Genomic DNA, 21,362 nt, shown 5'->3' on the forward strand with positions numbered 1-21,362 from the left:
TTCTAATAATCTCTTCTGTCAATCCAATCCAGGATTTTCCCCCCTTCAAGGTCCAGCCAGAATTTTACTTGTATTTACTTCCTAGCTTCATTACCCACAGCTTTCTTGGGCTACTGTTCCCTGGCTTTTCTAAAGAAGCACTCATCTCCACTCCAGCCTGTGAAGACACCTTTTAACTAACCCTACAGAAACAATCACCTCCATGACACACTCCTGCAGGAACACACAAAATTCACTGTACCCACTTTGGCAATACATGGTGACCATCACTCTGTTTACGCACTCTCCGCTTTTCACAGCCTCATCTTGACCTCTGAATGACACAAATAGCCTCCTCTTCACTTATCTTGCAGTTCTGTCTTCAACATGAAGATAAATACGATCACACTGGTGCCTCAGATTTTAACGAAGTAGAAGACAGCTGATTTGGGGATAGTCTTCCTTTCAGATTTAAATGTAGCATCTAATTAATCAGTTGGATACTTTTTTTAGGATGTGTGACACCATGCTAGATAGAATGAAGTTGAAAATGTCTTTGATTTACTATCATTGAATGTCCACTGTGTCCCAGGCCCAGTTCTGATCACATGATATTTATTTATGTGCCTTTGTCCTGACATTTACGTTGTCTGTTATTCCTCTTCTAACTTTGCCACACACAACTTAGCACCAGTGTCTAACCCATAGTGATAAGTAAAAGTCATGGAAGTTACATGAGCTATATCTAAATTCAGGTTTTTGTTTTTAATGTGCCAATTCTTCATGACTAAATTGAGTATTCTATAGTTTCCTGTAGTGGCATATGGCATGAAATAGCCTATTAGGTCTAAGAAATTATCCCACATATAAGGTTCTTATTCATTCATTACTTTCACAATATAGATATGAAACCTTGAATTGGGACAGACAGGTAACTATTCTAGTGGTTGGTATGTAATGGTGAACACAGTGTCTTCTTTCCCCTCATGGAGCTTGTGTCCAGTGGGAAAAGCAGATGATCAACACTAAACCGAAATGAGAAAAATCTTTTGCATTTTTAATATTAATGTTTTATTTTGGTATGCTGGAAGTTAAAAGTTTGAACGGGATAAATGGAGCTCAGTGGGATGTGTTAGAAAGAAGTAGGGTCAAGGGGATGAATCCATTTATGTTTTCTTGTTTTTCTTTTCTTTTTAAATTCGTGAATGTTTTTGAAGGCAATACACCCTGCCCCCAGCTTCTAATGAATGTCAAGTTTTTAAAAAGAGGATTTATAGGAGAGAGATTAACTACAGTTCTTAAAATAGCTGTTTGTTTCTAAAAGCCTTGTTCTGCCATCTTATAACTGGGTGGCAGTGGGAGGGGCCTCCAGAACGTACTTGTGTAGCCCCTGCCACTAAAGAGAATGTGCCCTGATGCGATCTCAAGCGTAGGCTGACCTATTTAAAAAATACATAGGGAAAACTTCATCCTGTTGTTTCAGTGGCTTTTATCAACAAACAGATCTTAATATAGGACCTCTTATTGGCCACTATTGAATGTAGTGAGCATGGGCAGTGGGGGTGAATTGATGATTGCTCTGTCAGGAAATATTAATATAAGCACTCATTAACATATTTTTCAGACAGAACAATCTCTACTTTTAAAGCCTCTTCATTTAACTCAAACATGCAGTAGCTTCTTCACTGCCTGTATTATGCCAGGTGCTCTCTTTGCAAGAGTTATTTTCTAATTGTTTAATTATGTATCTATTCAGCATGTATTTATTGTGTACCTGCTCAGTGCCTGGCACTGTGCTGTGGTCTTAGGTATATTGTATACTTCCATCAATGTAGATGCAAATCCAGTGATTTCACTGACCAATGAATACCTTTATAAAGCAACAAAATCATTTTGTATGAGGATCCAAAAAAAGGGACTTTTTCCAATAGGTATAAGAAAGAGGAGAATTAGCCCCTCCCCCCAGTATGTGTGTGTGCTTAGTCGCTCAGTCGTGTCCGACTCTTTGCGACTCCGTGGACTGCAGCTTGCCAGGCTCCTCTGTCCATGTGGATTCCCCAGGCAAGAATACTGGAGTGGGTTGCCATTCTCTTCTCCAGGGGCTCTTCCCCACCCAGGGATCAAACCCAGGTTTCCCGCTTTGCAGGTGGACTCTTTACCACTGAGCCACCAGGGAAGTCTGATATAGATGTGGTCATATACTTGGTAGTCTCCAGCTTACACAGTCTTTTAAAATCTGTCATCCAGATTTTGAGCTAGTTCTCTGTTCTTTCTGATGCTCATATTAGAGGTGCATTGAACCTTTTCGTTCTTTTCCTCCTGTCTCTTTGTCTCTGTGTATTGCATTTTATATGAGCACTTTTCCAACTGTCGTGTTCTTGCAGATCACTTGGGGTTCTTGTTAGAATGCAAGTGTTCATTCATGAGTCATGGTGTAAGGCCTGTGATTCTTTATTTCTAACCAACTCCCTGATGATGCTGTCAGTCTACAGATCACACCTATGAAACATGGTTCCTTGTGATTTCCTCAGGTCCTACTGCTAGTTCACTAATTTTCTCTTTAGCTGTGTCTGTTTAACAGTTTTAAACTTTAAATTCAGCAATCATATTTTTCATTTTTAGAAGTTCCATTTGGTTCTTTTCAAATGTGCTTTGTCTTTTCTTCAGCATATCTTGTTCTTTTATTAGAATTTTTGCTTATTTATCTTGGTAATGAATGAAAATTTATTTTGTGGTCCATTTTAGATTGTTCTCTTATCTTCAGTTTTTGGGGGGTTAATTCTCCCATTTCTTGTATCTTCTGATGCTCCTTCATGGTATTTTGGGTGGTTTCTTTTTCCTTGTTATGTGTAGTTATTGATATTTACTTTTTTATTGTGGATTCATTTCTAGTTGAGAGAGTATGTGGGGGATGTGTGTGTGTGTGTGTATGTATGTATGTATGGGAAAGAAAGAGAGAGAGGAGGAATTTTGCCTTCTGGGTTGTGTCCTGGGTTGTGAATGTGGCCCTACAAATATTTCTCCATGTAATCTGCCAGTACCCTAAGGGATCGTGGACCAATACTGGTGATAATTTCTTGGCTTACAGTTCCCACACCATGTAGGGTACTGTAAATACAGAAACCCTCCCTGGGGCCACGGTTTTAATAGCCATACTGTTTCTTTCCCCCCAGAGGGCTCTGGGCAAGGGTGAACATCCATCATTTTCTGGTGTGTTGAGAATTTCCATTTCTCCCACTTCTCTTTGGCTTGAGGCTGTGATACTTTTCCCTGTCCAAATGTGGCTCCCAGAAGCCCCACTTTTCAGCATTTCCCGTTTTAGCCAACCGACTACCTGTCTAAAGGCTAACGTTCTTGGTTTTTCATCTGTCCTGTGAATTTCTCACCTGTTACCAGCAGGGGTATTTCATGTTGACTTCTCCCTCATATTGAAGCTTCCCTGGCCCTTGATCTAATCTTAACTACACAGACTAGCCTTGAGCCTGATGGAGTTTAAAGAGGGATCTTATTTCATAGTACAGAATTTCTCAGTTGTAATTGTTTCACAGAGGGTGGCTCCTGCCCCTATATTAATCATACTCCTCACTCAGAAATTCTATTTCAGTCTCTCAAAGATAAATTAGTATATAGTAGAAAGGGAATTAAACTTCTGCTAAGAATGAGATGAAATGATGAACACAAACATGTGTGAGTGTGTCCATGCCTTGGGCAGAGAGAAGCAAACTCAACACAGATTCTGCTATTTCCCACTAGCCTTGTACCATGGGGTCTGTCACAAATATCTGTGTCATGTGGGCAATAATAACAGCAGGTAGTCTGTATGGAGTGTTTATTACATACAAAAAACCGTGCCAGTAACACTTTATATAGATTTCTTTCCCTTAAACCTCCTAGCAGCCCTTTGAGGGAGTTTTCTCTATGTTGAAACTGAGGGTCAGAGAGGTTAAGGGACTTTGTTTCCCAAGGTCACAGTGCTGGTTAGTGGTAGAGCTGGGGTTTGAACCCACTTAGTCAAAGTATGCTGAAACTCCAATACTTTGGCCACCTCATGCGAAGAGTTGACTCATTGGAAAAGACCCTGATGCTGGGAGGGATTGAGGGCAGGAGGAGAAGGGGACGACAGAGGATGAGATGGCTGGATGGCATCACTGACTCGATGGGCATGAGTTTGAGTAAACTCCGGGAGTTGGTGATGGACAGGGAGGCCGGGCGTGCTACGATTCATGGGGTCTGAAAGAGTCGGACACGACTGAGCAACTGAACTGACTGAGTCAAAGTGTGTGCCACCAACCATGATGCCTCCATATTAATATCATCTACAAATCTCTCTGCATATATTTCCTCAGTCTTTATCTGAGTTTCCTTATTTTGGGATGGGACACTTTTTTGTCCTCATGAAATATAATTTCCATTAAAAAGTATTTTGTATGTGTTTTTTTTTTTCCCTTGAAAAAAAGATATTGGGTAATGGAAATCCAATTGGATTTGAGCCCATGTTGATGGAAAGTACATATGGGAGGGAGGCTGAAGCATTCAATGATTTTTCTTTCCATCACCTAATTTTCAAAGTGTTAAGCAAGTAGGTTCTGACATTAACAGGGAAGATTTAAATTCTCTAAGAGCTTGGTGGTGTTAAATAATTTTCTGGAAGTGCACATGTTACGTTTTCAGTCTCCTACCACATCTCAGTGCACCTGAAGCTCTGAGAATGTTCTTTTTGCATTTCCTGGGAGCTGCCAGACCTCCTCATTCTGTCTTCATCTCCTCCCCACTCCACATCCCTTCACTACTCCATCTCCTTCCCGATGGTGCCTGCTGCTTCCGATGTTGTTGTTGTCACTGGGGAACTTTGGAAACAGCCAGATTCTTTGGAGTCTGTAAGTGGAAAACAGACTGCTGCTCCTATCTGGCACTGAGCTTTATCTAGAAAACAAGGAGTTAAAAAAGAAGCCTGGTCCAGGGAAGGGCTGTGACAACTGTCCTAGGGGGCGCTCTCGAGAGCTCTGGCCGTGACTCATGCTGCTCTGTCACTCAGATCAGCATTGGCCCCTGCCACGCAGGCAGCCAGGTGGGGTTACCGCCAGAGCACGCACAGAGCGGGGAGCATGAAGCCTGCACTGCGGGGGATGTGATGCCCAGCTCGCCTGCTCACCCAGCCTGCCTACCACAGACGCTTCAGCCTGCAGCCATGGTAACGCTTCTGGCCGGCTGCACCCCCAGGAGCCCACCACAATGGGCAGCCTCCTGGTGACTGATGGACCAGTGTCCACCTCCCTGACTGAGAGAGCTTAGTAGGTCCGCAGGAAGCGGAGAAGATGTAGGACGTTCCTAGCTGGGAGTCATGCCTTAACGAGGTAGGACGCAGCTGTCCATCCACACCGTCAGCACGCAGAGGTGCTGTACATCACCGGGAAGAACTTTATTTGGCTGGCATTTCATTATGCTGATGAAACTGCGGTGGATTCATGGGGCATGATCGAGTTGGGGAGGAGGGATAATGAACTTAAAAAAAAAAAGTGGTCCATAAGAGCTGTGAGTATACTCATCCGGATATGAATGGGCTAGACTGCAGTGCTCTCCTCACACGAGTTACATACCTCTCAAACCCTCTCTCCTGCCCCTCCTTCCTCTCACTCTGGCTAATCCATGAAATGTAGAAACTCTACCTTATCCCAGTGATTAGCACTAAGTGTGAACGATTTAGATCTATCTGGAAGAGGAAATAAATAGGTTTAGGTTCATCTGGCATGCCAGCACTAGCCAGCTGACGCTCCGTAGCAGCCTTCTGGAAATAATCAGCAACGAGTTCCCCAAGAAGTGCTTTCTTTCTGTTCTACCAAGTGACCTGTTTGAGTTCACCCTTCAGTTTCCCCCGGCAGGAAAGGCAGCCCGTCTGCGGGTTGGTGGCCATGTTGGCAGGGAAGGGGTTAAGCTCTTGTTGCTGTAAAGCGGAGCAGAGGCTGGGTCTGCCTGTGTGTGAGCGAGATTGAAAGCAGGCGCTGCAGTGCCATCAGGAACGCCGAAGGAGTGAGACGATTTTCTTCTCCGCAACAGTGTTGAATCCATCTGAATTTTTCTCTCCCCCCCACCCCCTTCTTCTTGTTTTTTCTTTAACCAGCTCCTCCCCCCTTCGTTCCCACCCTCAAGTCTGATGATGACACCTCCAATTTTGATGAACCAGAGAAGAATTCGTGGGTTTCATCCTCTCCGTGCCAGCTGAACCCCTCAGGTTTCTCGGGCGAAGAACTGCCGTTTGTGGGGTTTTCGTATAGCAAGGCACTGGGAATTCTTGGTAGATCTGAGTAAGTGAAATTTTGACTTTTCTAAGGGACCTGCATTGATACAAGGCATAGAGCCCAAAGGTGGTGGTGGTGGCGGCAGGGTGGGGGGAGTGTGGTGGAGGAAAACTGTTAATCAGCCTGCATTTGAAGAGCAATTTACCTGGTTGGGCTTTGGTGGGATAGACTGTTCGTGTTCTCATTTTCCTGTGTTTAAAGGTACCTCTTCCTGTTCATAGCATCGTAATTGTCAATTGGGTACTTTGGGTTAGTTTTTCAGTCTTTGGTCTTCTTTAGAGGGGAGGAGGCAGTGGGAGATACCTAGCAGTGTAGATCTTCGGTGAAGGGAGAAATGTACAGGGCTGAGCTGAGCTGTCTGTTTATCCATCTGTGTATCCCTCTGTCTCTCAGGTGGGTAGATGGAGGTTGCTATCTTGGCAGGGTTGAAAGAATCCTAAAATCTGTTTCTCATGAGATAAGGGTTTCCTGATGGGGTTAGCTGAGCTGCAAGTGGCTGTACCAAAGCCCTGACGGAGGGATGGCGCTCAGCTCGGCTCAAAGTCTGCAGCAAGATCCAGGATCTGCCAGCTGAGCCGGCAAAGCACTGGTGGCCAGAGGGAGCCCCGTTACCGTGAGCCACCGGGCAGGCGTGTGATGTAGCCGAGTCATTGATTCACAGAAACTGGGCTTCACCGGGGAGAGAACAGACCAGGAGACTAGGAAATGGAAGTATAAATATCACTGTCAGCCTCTTGACACGATTGATCTTTCTCCATTCTTGAAAAAGCTAATGAAAAATGTGTTAGTCCAGCGCTTGGCAGTTGGAGACAGCGGGAGGGGGGGTCCCCTGGCTTCCAGCCTCCTGGATATTTGTCAGAAATGCAGTAGCTTCTGTGGATGTCAGAGCTCAGTGTCTTGCTTCGTTCTCATGATCCGATGACATTTTGTGTTCAGGGGTGTGAGTTCCCCTGGAAGGTCTTGAACCAGATTGTGTTATGCACCCTGAAGCCCCAGCTCCTTCACTTGGAGGCTCTTGGAGTAATGTTGGGTGATCAGTGGCTGCCCACTTAGAAGACAAACAGAATTTGATTTTATCTTGGCAGCATTTATTCCCGATTTGTTGCTTGTAGCTCCAATATCGATTTGAAGGGATGTCATGTGGGTTCTTGGATGGTGTCTCCCCATGGGTGCTATTTTGACAGTAACATTCCTGAAAAGATTTTAGACATCTGGGGGGTAACTGGGCACTTGATGAGACGTAGGGGCTGCAGTACTGTGGGCTGCAGTAGAATTTGAAGAGCTGTTTGGGTTGAAAGAGACCGAGGTGACCCTTCTTTCCTCCCTCCCTGGGGGCTTGCATTAAAACTCGGGGTTTTTGGTAGTGGTGGCTGTACCTTGCTGGCTAATTTGCTGTGCAGCCCCGAAGCAATCTGGATCATGGGAGAAGAGGCAGAAAGCTCACTAGCTGTTGAATGTGCCATCGGATGGTTTGAAACGGCCCAGCAGGGCTGGGAGGTTTTGCACTGGCATCGAAGAGCGGGGCAGAATTGGAGGCCTGCTGTTAAAGGATGCATAGTTAGTGGGCAGCTTAACCTTGACACACACAGCGCACTGAAGGTCACCCGTTGGACTGGACAGAGGTGCGTGGGGAGTTCCAGTTCTGGTCACCAGTGGGCTAGGCAGATCAGGAAGAAAGCTTGCTTGGGGTGCTAACCAGTGATCTGAAAAACCGGGAAGGGCTTGAGGGAATGAGATTTCAGGGGCAAAGGCAAAATGATGTGGGGGCTCTCAGGCGTTGCAGTTAATCTGAAGCAGTGTGTGATTAATTGCCTATTTTTCAGAAAGACTGTAATTGCATCTTTTTGCTTCTCACAGAAGGCTCGGTTAAGGGAGCTCTCTGACAGGGGCATCTCAGTATTAAGGCCCAGGCACTCGATAAATATTTGTGGATTTAATTTACTCATGATCCTTTCTCTCAGATTGTGTTTATATTGCTCACTGTATTTGACGATAATGCTGTTTCACCTTTGATAGTTCAAAATACATCTCTAGAGCATAAAATGAGCTTCTGTCCATGCCCGTAACAGATGCTCAACAAGATCCTCATTAAAGTGTCCATGCAAACAAAACCATGTATTACTTATCTGGACGATGTAATTGAAGTATTCCTGTTGGTGGGTGGGTGGTATGGATCAGTACCCTTTCCATGGTGATTTGGGAATGGAATCAGAAAGATTTCCTTTCATCTTATAATATGGTCTTGCTGTTGGACTTATTTATTCAGCCTGGGACACTATGGGTGAAACCTACAACATCATTTTAGAAATTCACCCCACCTGTTGGGCACAGGTGACCCTGGATGTATTGGATCATCATCATTAGAAATTCAGAAAAGATGCAATGCTGACATTACTTAGAAGCCCCTGCAGTTTTGATAACTTATAATCGTTATAAAATTCATTTGGAGGTGGGAGGGGGACATTTTTCTGGAGAGGCCACCATTGCCACCAGAGACCTGGGGTTTCTCCGAGATTTTCTGCTCTTCCCCCTCCCTGTTTCAGCATCACAGGTTTTTGTTTACACACATTGATTACCTGTGCTGTTACTCACTCTTCACACCACTGAGGAAATTGCAGATGCTGCTGTACTGCGTTGGAAAGAATTGACCCCAGATCTCTTGCCACTAAACTGAATGAAATGTTCAGAGGTGGAGCTGAATGAAAGAGTTTTCACAGAGACTCTGGCAATCAGAATGATTTTAATTATTGTGATTGCTCATCACTTTTTAGGATCCTTTTTTGGGACCCCAAACTATTTTTAAGCCAGCCATTGAATGCATCATTTTAGGTTTAACAGGAATCTTTTTTTCCCCCTAAGATTTATTCATTTATTTTTGGCTGTGGTGGGGTCTTTGTTGCCGCACTCGGGCTTTCTCTGGTTGAGGTGAATGGGGGCTGTTCTTCATTGTCGTGTGCGGGCTTCTCATTGTGATGTCTTCTCTGGTTGCAGAGCATGGGCTCTCGGCACTCAGGCTTCAGTAGTTGTGGCTTGTGGACTCTGGAGTGCTGGCTCAGTAGTTGTGGCACACAGGCTTAGTTGCTCCATGGCATGTGGCATCTTCCTGGACCAGGAATTGAACCTGTGTATCTTGCATTGCAAGGCAGATTCTTAACCACTGGACCACCAGGGAAGCCCTGAGGTTTACTGAAAATCTTGATCTCAGCATTCTGAATCTGAGCTGTAGTGGTCGTTCCTTGCACTTGAGTTGGAGGGAGTGAGAGAGATCCTACAAACTAGTTCTGGTTGTCTCTGGGGGTGGAATGATGGCAAAGTTCATGTTGGAAAGTGTGTGTCTGGTGCATCTTTTCTTTTTAACCAATAGTAACCCAAACCAAACCCTGAATCTCTGAATGCCTGAGTGTTCCTCTGAGCCTCTGTTTGCTTGGATTTGACAATGCAGGGATTGTAATAGAAATCAGTGTGTTAAGGGTTTAAAAATATAATGGATCTCAGCTCTCCTCCCTCCTCTGTCAGCATGGGTTATGTTTTTTTTTTTTTTAGGTCCCTCTCCTTCTTCCTAGAAGCAATGCATTTCTGCAAACCTTCAGTATTAACTCTAGAAGGAAAAAGTCAGTTGATTTTACATTTTGTGTTAGTTTTTGAACATGCTGGTTTTATGCTTTTGGAGAAGTTGGAAATCTTAGAGGACCGATGGGATCTAGATGAGACTGGAATCCGTGGGATGACAGTGTCTGAATAGGCTATTTTTAGGATGGGGGCTTTCTCTTTTGATTCAGGGCTTTTTCCTTTCCTTTTGAGTGGATCTGAAAATTTATTCTTGGAACCAGCCATTCAAATACTGTGGAAGGGTGAAAAATGGCTTCCACCAGTGCCTTTCTGGATTTTCAGAGGGCCAGTTTGGGGTGCCTCTGCCTTGCTCCACTGGGGCCTCTTTCGTGTCACTTTCTTCAACTGAAAGTGAGATACCTGCCTCTTAGGGCTGTTGGGAGGATGGTATGAAATAGGTAAAGTACTTAATCTAGTCCCTGGCACATGGATAAGTCATACTGAATGTCCACTTAAGTTATTTTTATTACTTCTACACTAGTCTCTATATGAAAGATGTCCTTCTGTATATTGTGTATGTGAAGCAATAAATATCATAATAAATAATAAGCAATAAATATCATAGTCCAAAGTCATGCCAGACCAGAAACCCAGCTTCCCAGGCCCTGGGAATTTTCTGCTAGAGATGCTTGAACACCCTGATCCACCACAAGTTGATATGCAGCTCCCATATCCCTGCAGGTTAAAGATGGCTTTTGGGGTAGAGTGGTGGGGGCCAGAATTTGAAGGCCCAGCCCCAGAATGGGTTCCTTCCCATCCATTTGAACAAGTCAGAGCATATATGTGTGGAATACTTCATGGGACACAAGGCAAACACCTTGACTGAGAATATTACTGGATGTTGAAGTACTTTAGGAGTATTAGGACAGTAAGGCAAAAAGTCTTAATGTGGAAGCCACTTAACGGGTAATGCCAATTCCCAGTTTTTGCCAAAGTCCAGTGATGATCTTTGTTGGAATGTCTGTTTCCTCACATGGGCTGTGATCTGAAAGGCAAGGCTGGGGCTTATTCAGCCTGGATTTCCTGGAGCACAAGATAATATAAACTCTCAGAAAATAGGTGTGTTGAAATTGACTTTACAAGCAGAGTAATGGAAGGTAGAGTATTTGCCTCAGCTTCTTAAAAGACAGTGTATTTGGGTGAGTGGGGAGGCCCATGGAGAGAATTTCCGGTGGTCAGGGAGATAAGAGTCACCCGTCCTTGCAGGGTACCGACTTTGTGCCAGGCTCTGCTCCAATCACTTTGCATGGGCTAACTCACTTAAACTATACAACAGCTCCCAAGGAAGGCACCATCATCATTTCCATTTTACAGGTGAGGAAACTGAGGCATGGAGAGAGAGTGAGCAACTCGCCGAAGGTCATGTAGCCCCCACTGGCTCAGCTGAGACTTGAACCCAGGCAGGGTGGCTCTAGGGTCTCTTAGCCACTGCGCTCGGCTGCCAAATAAATGCAGCACATGAGAAACAGGGACATAGGTATGGGGTCCCCAGGTTCCCATGCCTGTCAGAAGCAGATGCCTGTCATGGGTGGTGACTGAACAGTGGGGGTGGGACAGGGTGGGATGAGAACTGATGGGCTGTAGAAAGGTTAGGTTTTGTTCTCCGTTTCTGAGAGTTTGTCAAGTAGGTAGGCTGCATAGCTCTTGGATGTTGATGACTTCTGCCTCTTCATTTAGAGGCTCTCACCTGGCTTGTGTCTGTGTGTACATGCACACACACTCTCTCCCTGAGAGTTCTCATTTGCTTGAGTGTAAGCTTGGTGAGGACAGGGTACTGGTTCGACCTTGCCCTCCACTCTCCCTTAGGATGGATCACAGACAAGCTGCTCAGTAAGCATTGTGGGAGAGTCAATCCAAATCATTTTTAGGGTCACCGCTCTCAGTTTGTTGATGACTGTGTGATCCATGCCTGTTCACATCTACGTTTTGTATTTCACTGCCTCCTGCTATCCATTTTGGGAAGACTTATTCCAGCAGAAGACAGCCCGGGCTCTCCAATCTGTCCTACTTACTTTTTACTAAAATACTAAAAAACTTTATTCCTTCCCACCTCCAGCCCAGACCTTTCTGTCATCGCACTTGCTGCCTCCCCATGGCGGACAGCCTTACCTGTGTTTCGATTTGTTTGAACAGTAGCAGAATCTGCTCTGGTTCGTGAAGGGTTGCATCATCTGTACCTCCCAAATCGGTTACAGGACCCGCCCTAGCATCCCCCCATAGACACTGCCCTTGAGTGCTCCGTGCTGTTTCCACTCCTCTGTCCCCTCAACCAGGTGCCTAACCCTTGCTTCCATGTTATTGTGTTGGGTTTTCTCCTCTTGCTTAATTTCTTCTCTCTCTTAGTCAAGCACATCTTGTTCTTGCCTTATTCTGTTCTCTATTTAGACTGTGCGTGCCTGCCTCGCAAGCCTGGCAGGACCATTCTGCCGCCTTCTCATTTGTCTTAAAGATACCTTTAGGAAATCCAATCCAAACGATCCCAGCCCAGTACCGAAGATTAGACTCCAGAAGATGTGTCGAATGCATTTTTTTGCTGGCCTACACATGCTGATTTGCATGGTTGCCTCGGATCCCTTAAGAAGACAGTAATTGACTAAATGTTGCTGTATGTTCCCAGTCCCAGTGCCAGTTTGGCAACTGTCCCTTCTCCTAAGTGAATTTCTCTTGCTTCTCTCTGTTTTATTTGTCTTGCGTCTCCTGACCTCTCTCACCTTCCTTTCTCTGACAGGCTTCCTGAAAGAATAGCCTATGCTCAATGCCTCTTTTCCAACCTCTCCAACTTTATGGAAATCACTGAATTTAGTGGTTTCTGCCCCCTCCCCACGTGATGCCATTAGTTGCCAGATGTGTCTGAAACGTTCTTCTCTTTCGCATTATGAGAACTTGGTTTTCCCTTCCTTCCACTTCACTGCCCTTCTCACTCTTCCATGGCTGTTTCAGGCCTTGAGATGTTGCATTGTCCCGTAAAGTCCACCTTCATTGTCTTCTTCGCCTGTTCTGGATGATCTCATTCAGTCCTTTGTCTGTAACTCTCACCTGCCCATGGACTTCCTCCCATTGTGCCCTGTTCACCACCACCAGGATGTCCTACTAGCATCTCAACATCCCTGTCACCAACAGACTCACTTGCTCACTCAGTAAGCCACTTGGCAGCAGTTTTGTTTTCCTCGTCTCATTTAAGGAACTACCACTTTTTCCTACCTTTCTAGGCAAGAAAACTGAGTCATCTTAAACGGGTTTTCATCCCCCGCCCCCCCCCCCCCCATCTCCTCCGTCGCCAAGTTTTCTAAGTTGTGCCTCTTACATCTATGCCCTTTTTTCTGTCCTCATTGCCACCACTCGTTGAGTTTTGCTTGGACCATTGCAGTAGCCTCCTGACTGATTCATCTGCCTCTGGTTTTCCCTGGTCTAATCTACCCTCTCCCGAGGGTGGAATTCTCCCGAAGCACAAGTTGGATGATGTCATTCTCCCACTCAGACCTTGTAGCATCACGATGTGCACAGAATTAATGACCACTCCCGAGCTTGGCATTCATGCCTGGTGTGCCATGACCCCAGCCTGCCTTTTCACTCACCCCTTCTTGTGCCCTATGTTTGGCGAAGCTCCTCAGCCCTCATTGAGGATGGGGACCATGTCTTCTACCCTTTGCATGAAATAGGACCTTGCCTCTGGCAGGCCTTCAATGAACATTTGTCAAATGGAATTAAAAGTGGTCAAGGATTATGCCAATTCCTCTGCACAGTTTATACAGCTGCTCATGGAAGCTGTCAACTGTTGTGTACCCAGAACTGTGCTGAATGGCTCTTCACATGTATTTCATTAAGTCCTTACTATTTCACTGTAACTGTGTGAGGTGGCTGTTATTATTCCCATCCTACAGAGGAGGACACCGAGGCTCAGCAAGATTTTGTAGGTAGTTACAGATCTGAGACTGAGACCCATAGGCTGTACCACTACACCGCCCTGCTTCCAACAACCCTGGTCCTGATAGATTGTGTGGGATCGATGGATTAGCCTAATAATAAAGGTGAAAGAGCTGACTTTACCGAGAATTCACTGTACCAGACATTCTTCTAAGGGCTTGACAAACATTTTCATTTAATTCCAGCGGTAACCCAGTTTTACAGAGAAAGAAACTGACCAAGAAGCTTGGATTACTTAAGTTCACTCGCCATGCGTGTGGCAGAGGATGGCCATCTCTTCCAGCTTTAACTTTAGAGCTAATATAAGCATTGTTTGTTTATTTATTTATTTTGGCTGCACTGGTTTTTGTTGCTGCCTGGGCTTTTCTCTAGTCGGTCTACTCTGTAGTTGTAGTGCTTAGGCTTCTCATTGCTGTTGCTTCTTTTGTTGGGGAGCACAGGCTTAGTTGCTCTGAGGCATGTGGGATCTTTCTGGACCAAGGATGGAACCTGTGTCACCTGCATTGGCAGGTGTATTCTTTACTATTGAGCCACCAGGGAAGCCTAGCATTCTTTGTTTTGCAGGACAGACCGTTGCACACTTGTTGCAAGTCTAGGCTTTGGGCTCAGGTGGATATAGGCTCTGTGCGCAACACCCCCCCTCCCCAGCTGTGTGAACAAGGCATTTAACCTCTTAGCCTCAGTTTCCTTCTGTAGAAAGTGGAGGTTATTCTTGCCTGTGTGCTGGGTTTGTTGTGGGGTCACTCAGAGCATATAGTGTTGGTGCCAGGAGCACAGTGACTGTTCATTTCATGTTTGCTGTTGTTATTTAGGGGTGAAGATGGGCCCATGGGTGCTTTGGATTCTCTTCTCTTCCTTGCTCCTCTTAACAAAGACATCTTGCTGGTTTCTGCCCATTGAGACAATCAGGCTCCATGGGGGTGCCTGACAGATGTCCTGTTATCTCTATCCAAGTTTTTACTCAGAATGGAGCCTGTGATGTATTCGTTAAACCTGTACCCTTTGTAAAACACACCCCAGGCTCCTGATAGGACATACTTCCTTTGGGGTCTGGAACTAGGTGCTGGGGGAGACGGACGTGCACTGTGTCCAGCCTGGGGGTCACACACTCCCACTCCAACACTGTGCTAGAGCGTCCCCTGGATGGGACAGAGCATGTATCCTCATGATGTTGTTGTCCCAGAACCAATGCTGAGCATCTCCCGTGCAAGGACCAGAGAGCTTTCCCAAGCTAGCGTTGATCTGATGCACTTTTTATTTTGGATTTTTTTGTCCCACTGAGACCTTTAAACTGAGACTGTCCAGGGCACAGAATTGCTTGGCACATCAGTCATTCATTTGTTTATTTGTTCATTCAAATACATAGTTCTAAGCCTGTGGCATGGCTGAGCAAGACAGATAAGGTCCCTGCCTTCACAAAGCTAACATTCTGTGCAGAGAGACAGAGAGAGGATAAGTAAGTTCATGGATAAGAAAGTTTTCAGATGGTGGGAAGTGCTGTGAAGAAATCTGAACCTGGGTGGGGAATGGCTGGGAACCAGCACTTTTGTCCCCGAGGCCGGGACAAGCTTGTGGGTGTCCAGTGAACAGCAAGCTTGCTGGAGTAGTCAGAGCTTCAGCATGCGTGGGAGATGTGGTCTGAGAAGAGATAGGCAGGGTCTTTGATTTTGGATCTTGCTATATTTGTGATGAGCAGGAAACCTTTTCAGGACTTTGAGTTGGTATGTGGAGAGTCTGGTTCTCATTGTGCAGAGGGGTCCTCTGATCACTATTTGGTGGATAAGAAGATGAGCAGGGTTGGCTTCAGGGAGAAGAGTTAGATTACTGCAGCCATCCAGGCAAGAGGTGGTAGCATGCCAGGAAATTAACCTGCAGAGCTAGGCCCTGGCTTAGAGATGGGGACCATATTAGAAATCATGTAACTATGCTTTTATTAATGCCACAAATTTTAATAAATGATTCCAAAGCATATGCTGTAATTCAGCTGGAGACCACTGCTCTGTGTATGTGTGTGTGTATGTGGGTTGGCACAGGGGGTTTGGTAAGCCCCAAAGCTGGCTAGATTCAGAAGCAGCTTTTTAGGAGAGTGGTATTTTGGGGGTAGCAGTTCCCCCTTATCTGCTGGGAATACATTCCAAGACCCCCAGTGGGTGCTTGAAACAGCATATAATATTGCACCCTATTTATATACTTTTCCCCCTGTATATACATACATACCTATGATAAAGTTTACTTTATAAGTTAGGCACAGTAAGAGAATATCAGAATGGCTGCATCACTACTCTTGGGCTTTGGGGCCATTACTAAGTATAATAAGGTTTACTTGCACTCAAGCAGTGTGATGTTTCGGCAGTTGGTCCCATAGCCGAGTCAGCTAGAGGGTAGTATATAGTGTGGATTGACTGGATAAAGGGATGAATCACATCCTGGGCAGGACAGAGCAGGGCGGTGGGAGATTGAATCACACTGCTTATTTCAGTGCTCAGTTGAAAGTTTATAAACTGTTTAGTTCTAGAATTTTCCACGTAATATTTTTGGGCCACAGTCAACCATGGGTAACTGAAACCATGGATTGGGTTGAGGCAGGGACTGTTGTATTTCTAAGTGTTCATGATGGACACTAGTGTGTATTTTAAAATGAGCTTATAAAGTTAGTTCATAAATTTCAGAATGCTCAATCTTAAAAGCCAATACATTTTTGGAACAGAATGCTGATGAGTGTTTTATTTTTTGCACCATATTGCATCTTGTGCTCACATGTATTTTTAGTACCTTTGGCCACAATGAAGGTAGAGCCCATGGCTGAGCTAATTTTGATTCCCTCGTTTTAGCCTCCACTATCCATTCTTGTTTATCTCGAGGATATCTGTGATTTGTGATCTGTGATTTGGAGGCAGTCTTGTAGACTCGAGGTCATCTTCCCAAGGAAATAAATGGATGGTTTGGTGTTTAATCATGATCTTAATTATTACTGTAGTGATTAGAGAGAACTCAACACATATACTTCTTTTTAGGTTGAAAGTACAGATTGTGTTTTTTGATATGAAGTTTTCTTTTGATAGTTTATTAAGAAAAAATGTATTTTTTTTGCATTATGGGAGTTATTTATAGACATCAAGAAAACTGCATTTTGTCATTTTCCTTAAATGTTGAGGTTATGTGTAAAAGCAATTTTTAGGTCACATCAAACACATCTTAAGAAAATATTCTCTCTGCTGCAGCAATAATGACCAAGCCCAACCTTCCCTCTGTGTCATACACCATTACCTCTATTAGTACTCTTTGGGTCTCTATAATTATAAAGCAGATGTGTATATTGGGAAGAGATGTTGATTTCAGAGTAAATTTTTCTAGAAAATAGAAGCTGGAATAAAAAGGAAAACCCAAACTTGGCTTCGTGCTTAAGGAGACAGCACTGCTGTGTGTGGGTGGGTGGCTGCATGCACCCTCTGCTCAGAAGTGCCTTTTCTCTCCATGGGGATAACTGGCTGTGTATCAGAGATGTGGCCAGGAGGAGTAGGCAAGCAATGTGTGGGCAGGATGCATGTTCTTTTATTAGCATCAAGCCCAGAGCATGAACCAACCTGGGCCTCTGAAATCTGTATTGTTTCCTGTTTAATTACCCCACCCCCACCCCCGAGCCACCAAATGATGGAGAAAGAGTTGTTCTTGTATGTGAAATGAACCATTTCTGGGAGGTGGCTGTGTACTGAGCTGGCTTATGGATGTTCTTGGGTACCTAAGCTGTCTTGGGCCTGGAGTCACCCTCCCAGCGTTGCACGAAGCTAGTCATGGGTAGAGGTTACCTTCCCTTGCCTGGTCCATTTCCCTGTCTTCTTTGACTTCAACTCCTCTGGGTCTCTGTGGCCGTTTTCTTCGGTTTGTCCAAGGCCATCCAGCCAACAGGTAGCAGAGTTGGGATTCCCATGACTTGTAGAACCCAGTTTTGAACCAACACCCAGCTCTTCTGACATTCGTCTGCACCCCCGTCATCAGAATGTGCTTAGTAGGAGAAGGTAGAGGCCACAGGGTTAGCTGCTCCTTGGCCTCGGTGCCACAGGATGCCAACAATACCCTCCTTAGGGGATTGCTGGGAGGATCAGTTCGGTCACCCATAGAGAACCAAACACAGTGCCTGATATAGGGCTCAGTAAGTGGGCATTATTATTGATGACAAAAGTGGTGGCATTAATTCTTTCTCCTACACTCCTACTTCTTTGAGGACAGGAATTGTGACTTCTTAACTGGATAGCCTTCACAGAAGAGTTTTTCAGCTTGGCACTATTGACATGTTGGGCCAGATAATTCTTTTTGTGGGGGGTTGTCATGTGTGTTGTAGAATGGTTGAGCAGCATCTCTGGCCTCTACCCACTTGATGTTAATAGCACTCCCATCCCTAGTCATGAAAATCAAAAAAGTCTCCAGACATTGGCATGTGTTCTGTTAGAGGCAGAATTGCCCAGTTGAGAACCACTGGTCTGCACATACTCTCATGGGATCACAGGGCTTTTATATTCTCCCTTATATATATATATAAAGGATATGTGTGTGTGTATATATATCCTTTCTATCTATTTGACACTTGTATACGGTGGTCAGAAAATTCAGGCATACCTTGGAGATATGGCAGTATTACCTGCAGTAAGGTGAATATTGCAATAAAACAAGTCACACAAATTTTTTGGTTTCCCAGTGCATATAAAAAGTTATGTTATGGTATACCATAGTCTTTTAAGTGTGCAATAGCATTATGTCTAAACAGTCTACATCCCTTAATTTAAAAATACTTTATTACTAAAAAATGCTAACCATCATGTAAACCTTAAGTGGGTCATAACCTTCTTGCTGGTGCAGGGTCTTGCCTCCATGCTGATGGCTTGACTGATCAGGGTCATATTTGCTGAAGGCAGTTTTTTAAAATAAGATGACAGTGAAGTTTGCTACATTGATTGACTCTTTCTTTCACAAATGATTTTTGTGTAGCATGCAGTGCTGTTTGATAGCATTTTACCCATGGTAGAACTTCTTCCAAACTTGGAGTTAATCCTCTGAAACCCTGCTGCTGCTTTTTCAACTAAGTTTATGTAATATTCTAAATCCTGTGTTGTCATTTCAACAGTCTTCACAGCATCTTCACCAGGAGTAGATTCCATCTCAAGAAATCACTTTCTTTGCTCATCCATAAGAAGCTACTCCTAATCTGTTAAAGTTTTATTGTGAGATTCCAGCAAATCAGACACCTCTTCAGTCTCTACTTCTAATTCTAGTTCTCTTGCTGTTTCCATCACATCCGCAGTTATTTCTTCCACTGGAGTCTTGAACCTCTCAATGTCATTCATGAGGATTGGAATCAGCTCATGAAACCGATTGCTCATGTTGATATTTTGATTTCTTCCCATGAATCACAAATGTTCTTAATGGTGTCTCTTAATAGAATGGTGAATCCTTTCCAGAAGATTTTCAATTCACTTTGCCCAGACCCATCAGAGGCATCAGTATCTATGGAATAGATACAGAATCACTATCTAAAACCATGTGTAAACAGATGTGCTGTCATTTCCACTTTATTGTTCTAGAGAGCACAGGCAGAGTAGATTTATTTTTTAATTTTTAAAATTGTTATTGGAGTATAGCTGCTTTACAATGTTGTGTTACTTTCTACTGTACAGCAAAGTGAATCAGCTCTAGGTATACACATATCCCCTCTGTTTTGGATTTCCTTTCCATTTAGGTCACCGCAGAGCTTTGAGTAGAGTTCCCTGTGCTATACAGTATGTTCTAATTAGTTATTTATTATATACATAGTATCAGCAAAGAGTAAATGCAGCATAATTCTTAAGGGCTCTGGGATTTTTGGAATGAGAAATGAGCATTGGCTTCAACTTTAAGTCACCAGCTACTTTAAACCCTAACAAGAGAGCTGGCCCATCCTTTGGAGCCAGGCATTGACTTCTCCTTTCTGGCTATGGAAGTCCTAGATGGTATTTTCTTTCAATATAAGGCTGCTTGTCTACATTGAAAATCTGTTGTTGGTTATTATTTTAAGTTAATTATTTTAGCTAGATCTTCTGGATAACTTGCTGCAACTTCTATATCAGCCCTTGTGACTTCAGCTTGTAATTTTGTTATGGAGACACGACTTTTTTCCTTAAACCTCATGAACCAACTTCTCTTAGCTTTAGACTTTTCATCTGCAGCTTCCTCACCTCTCTTAGCTTCACAGAATTGAAGAGAGTTAGGGCCTTGCTCTGGATTAGGCTTGGACTTAATTAAGGGAGTGCTGTGGCTGGTTTAATCTATCTGGACTGTTAAAACTTTCTTCACATCAGCAAGAAGGCTATTTTGCTTTCTTATCATTCATGTGTTCATTGAAGGAGCACTTTTAATTTCCTTCAAGAACTTTTCCTTTGCATTCACAACTTAGCTAACTGTGTTCAAGAAGCTTAGCTTTCAGCCAGTCTCGGCTTTTAACATGCCTTTTTCACGGAGCTTAATCATTTCTAGCTTTAAAAAAGTTTTTTTAATTGGAGGATAATTGCTTTACAATATTGTGATGGTTTTTGCCATACATCAACATGAATCTGCTATAGGTATACATATGTCCCCTCCCTCTTGAACCTACCTCCCACCTCCTTCCCCATCCCACCCCTCTAGGTTGTCATAGAGCACCGGCTTTGGGATCCCCATGTCATATAGCAAATTCCCACTGGCTATCAGTTTTACATACGGTAATGTATATGTTTCAATGCTATTCTCTCAATCATCCCACCCTCTCCTTTCCTGACTGTGCCCAAAAGCATGTTCTTTACGTCTGCATCTCCAAGTGAGAGAGCTGTGTTGCTTCCTCTCACTTGACCACTTAAAGGCCATTGTAGGGTTATTCATTGGCCTAATTTTAGTATTGTTGTGACTCAGGGAATAGGGAGGCCCTTGAGAATCCCCTGGACAGCAAGGAGATCCAACCAGTCCATCCTGAAGGAGATAAGTCCTGGGTGTTCATTGGAAGGACTGATGCTGAAGCTGAAACTCCAATACTTTGGTCACCTCATGCGAAGAGTTGACTCATTGGAACAGACCCTGATGCTGGGAGGGATTGGGGGCAGGAGGAGAAGGGGACAACAGAGGATGAGATGGCTGGATGGCATCACCGACTCGATGGGCATGAGTTTGAGTAAACTCCGGGAGTTGGTGATGGACAGGGAGGCCTGGCGTGCTGCGATTCATGGGGTCACAAAGAGTCGGTCACGACTGAGCAACTGAACTGAACTGGGCTGAGGAGAGGGAGAAAGACTGGGAAAGGCCAGTAGGGGGAGCAGTCAGAACGCACACAACATTTATTAGGTTCACTGTCTTACGTGGGTATGATTTGTGGTGACCCAAACAAGTTACAATTGTAACATCAAAGATCACTGATCATAGATCACTATAACAAATAAAATAATTTAGTGAAAATGTTGGAAAACTGTGAGAATTACCAAAATGTGACAGAGACAGAAAGTGAGCAAATCCTCTTGGAAAAATGCCAATAAACTTGCTTAACATAGGGTTGCCACA

The 21,362-nt window shown here is 44.2% G+C and overlaps 1 protein-coding gene across 10 annotated transcripts in view; it reads left to right on the forward strand.

The window, feature by feature from the left end:
- Positions 1-21,362, forward strand: part of CIT (citron rho-interacting serine/threonine kinase) — a 176,387-nt gene that overhangs the window by 62,088 nt on the left and 92,937 nt on the right. For all 10 annotated transcript variants that reach the window (XM_070475252.1, XM_070475253.1, XM_070475254.1 and 7 more), the window contains one exon: positions 6,098-6,281. In XM_070475252.1, coding sequence (XP_070331353.1) covers positions 6,098-6,281 — 184 coding nt within the window. The remainder of the gene's footprint in view (positions 1-6,097; positions 6,282-21,362) is intronic.

Source organism: Odocoileus virginianus, chromosome 12, assembly GCF_023699985.2.
Source record: "Odocoileus virginianus isolate 20LAN1187 ecotype Illinois chromosome 12, Ovbor_1.2, whole genome shotgun sequence".
Lineage (NCBI taxonomy): Eukaryota > Metazoa > Chordata > Mammalia > Artiodactyla > Cervidae > Odocoileus > Odocoileus virginianus.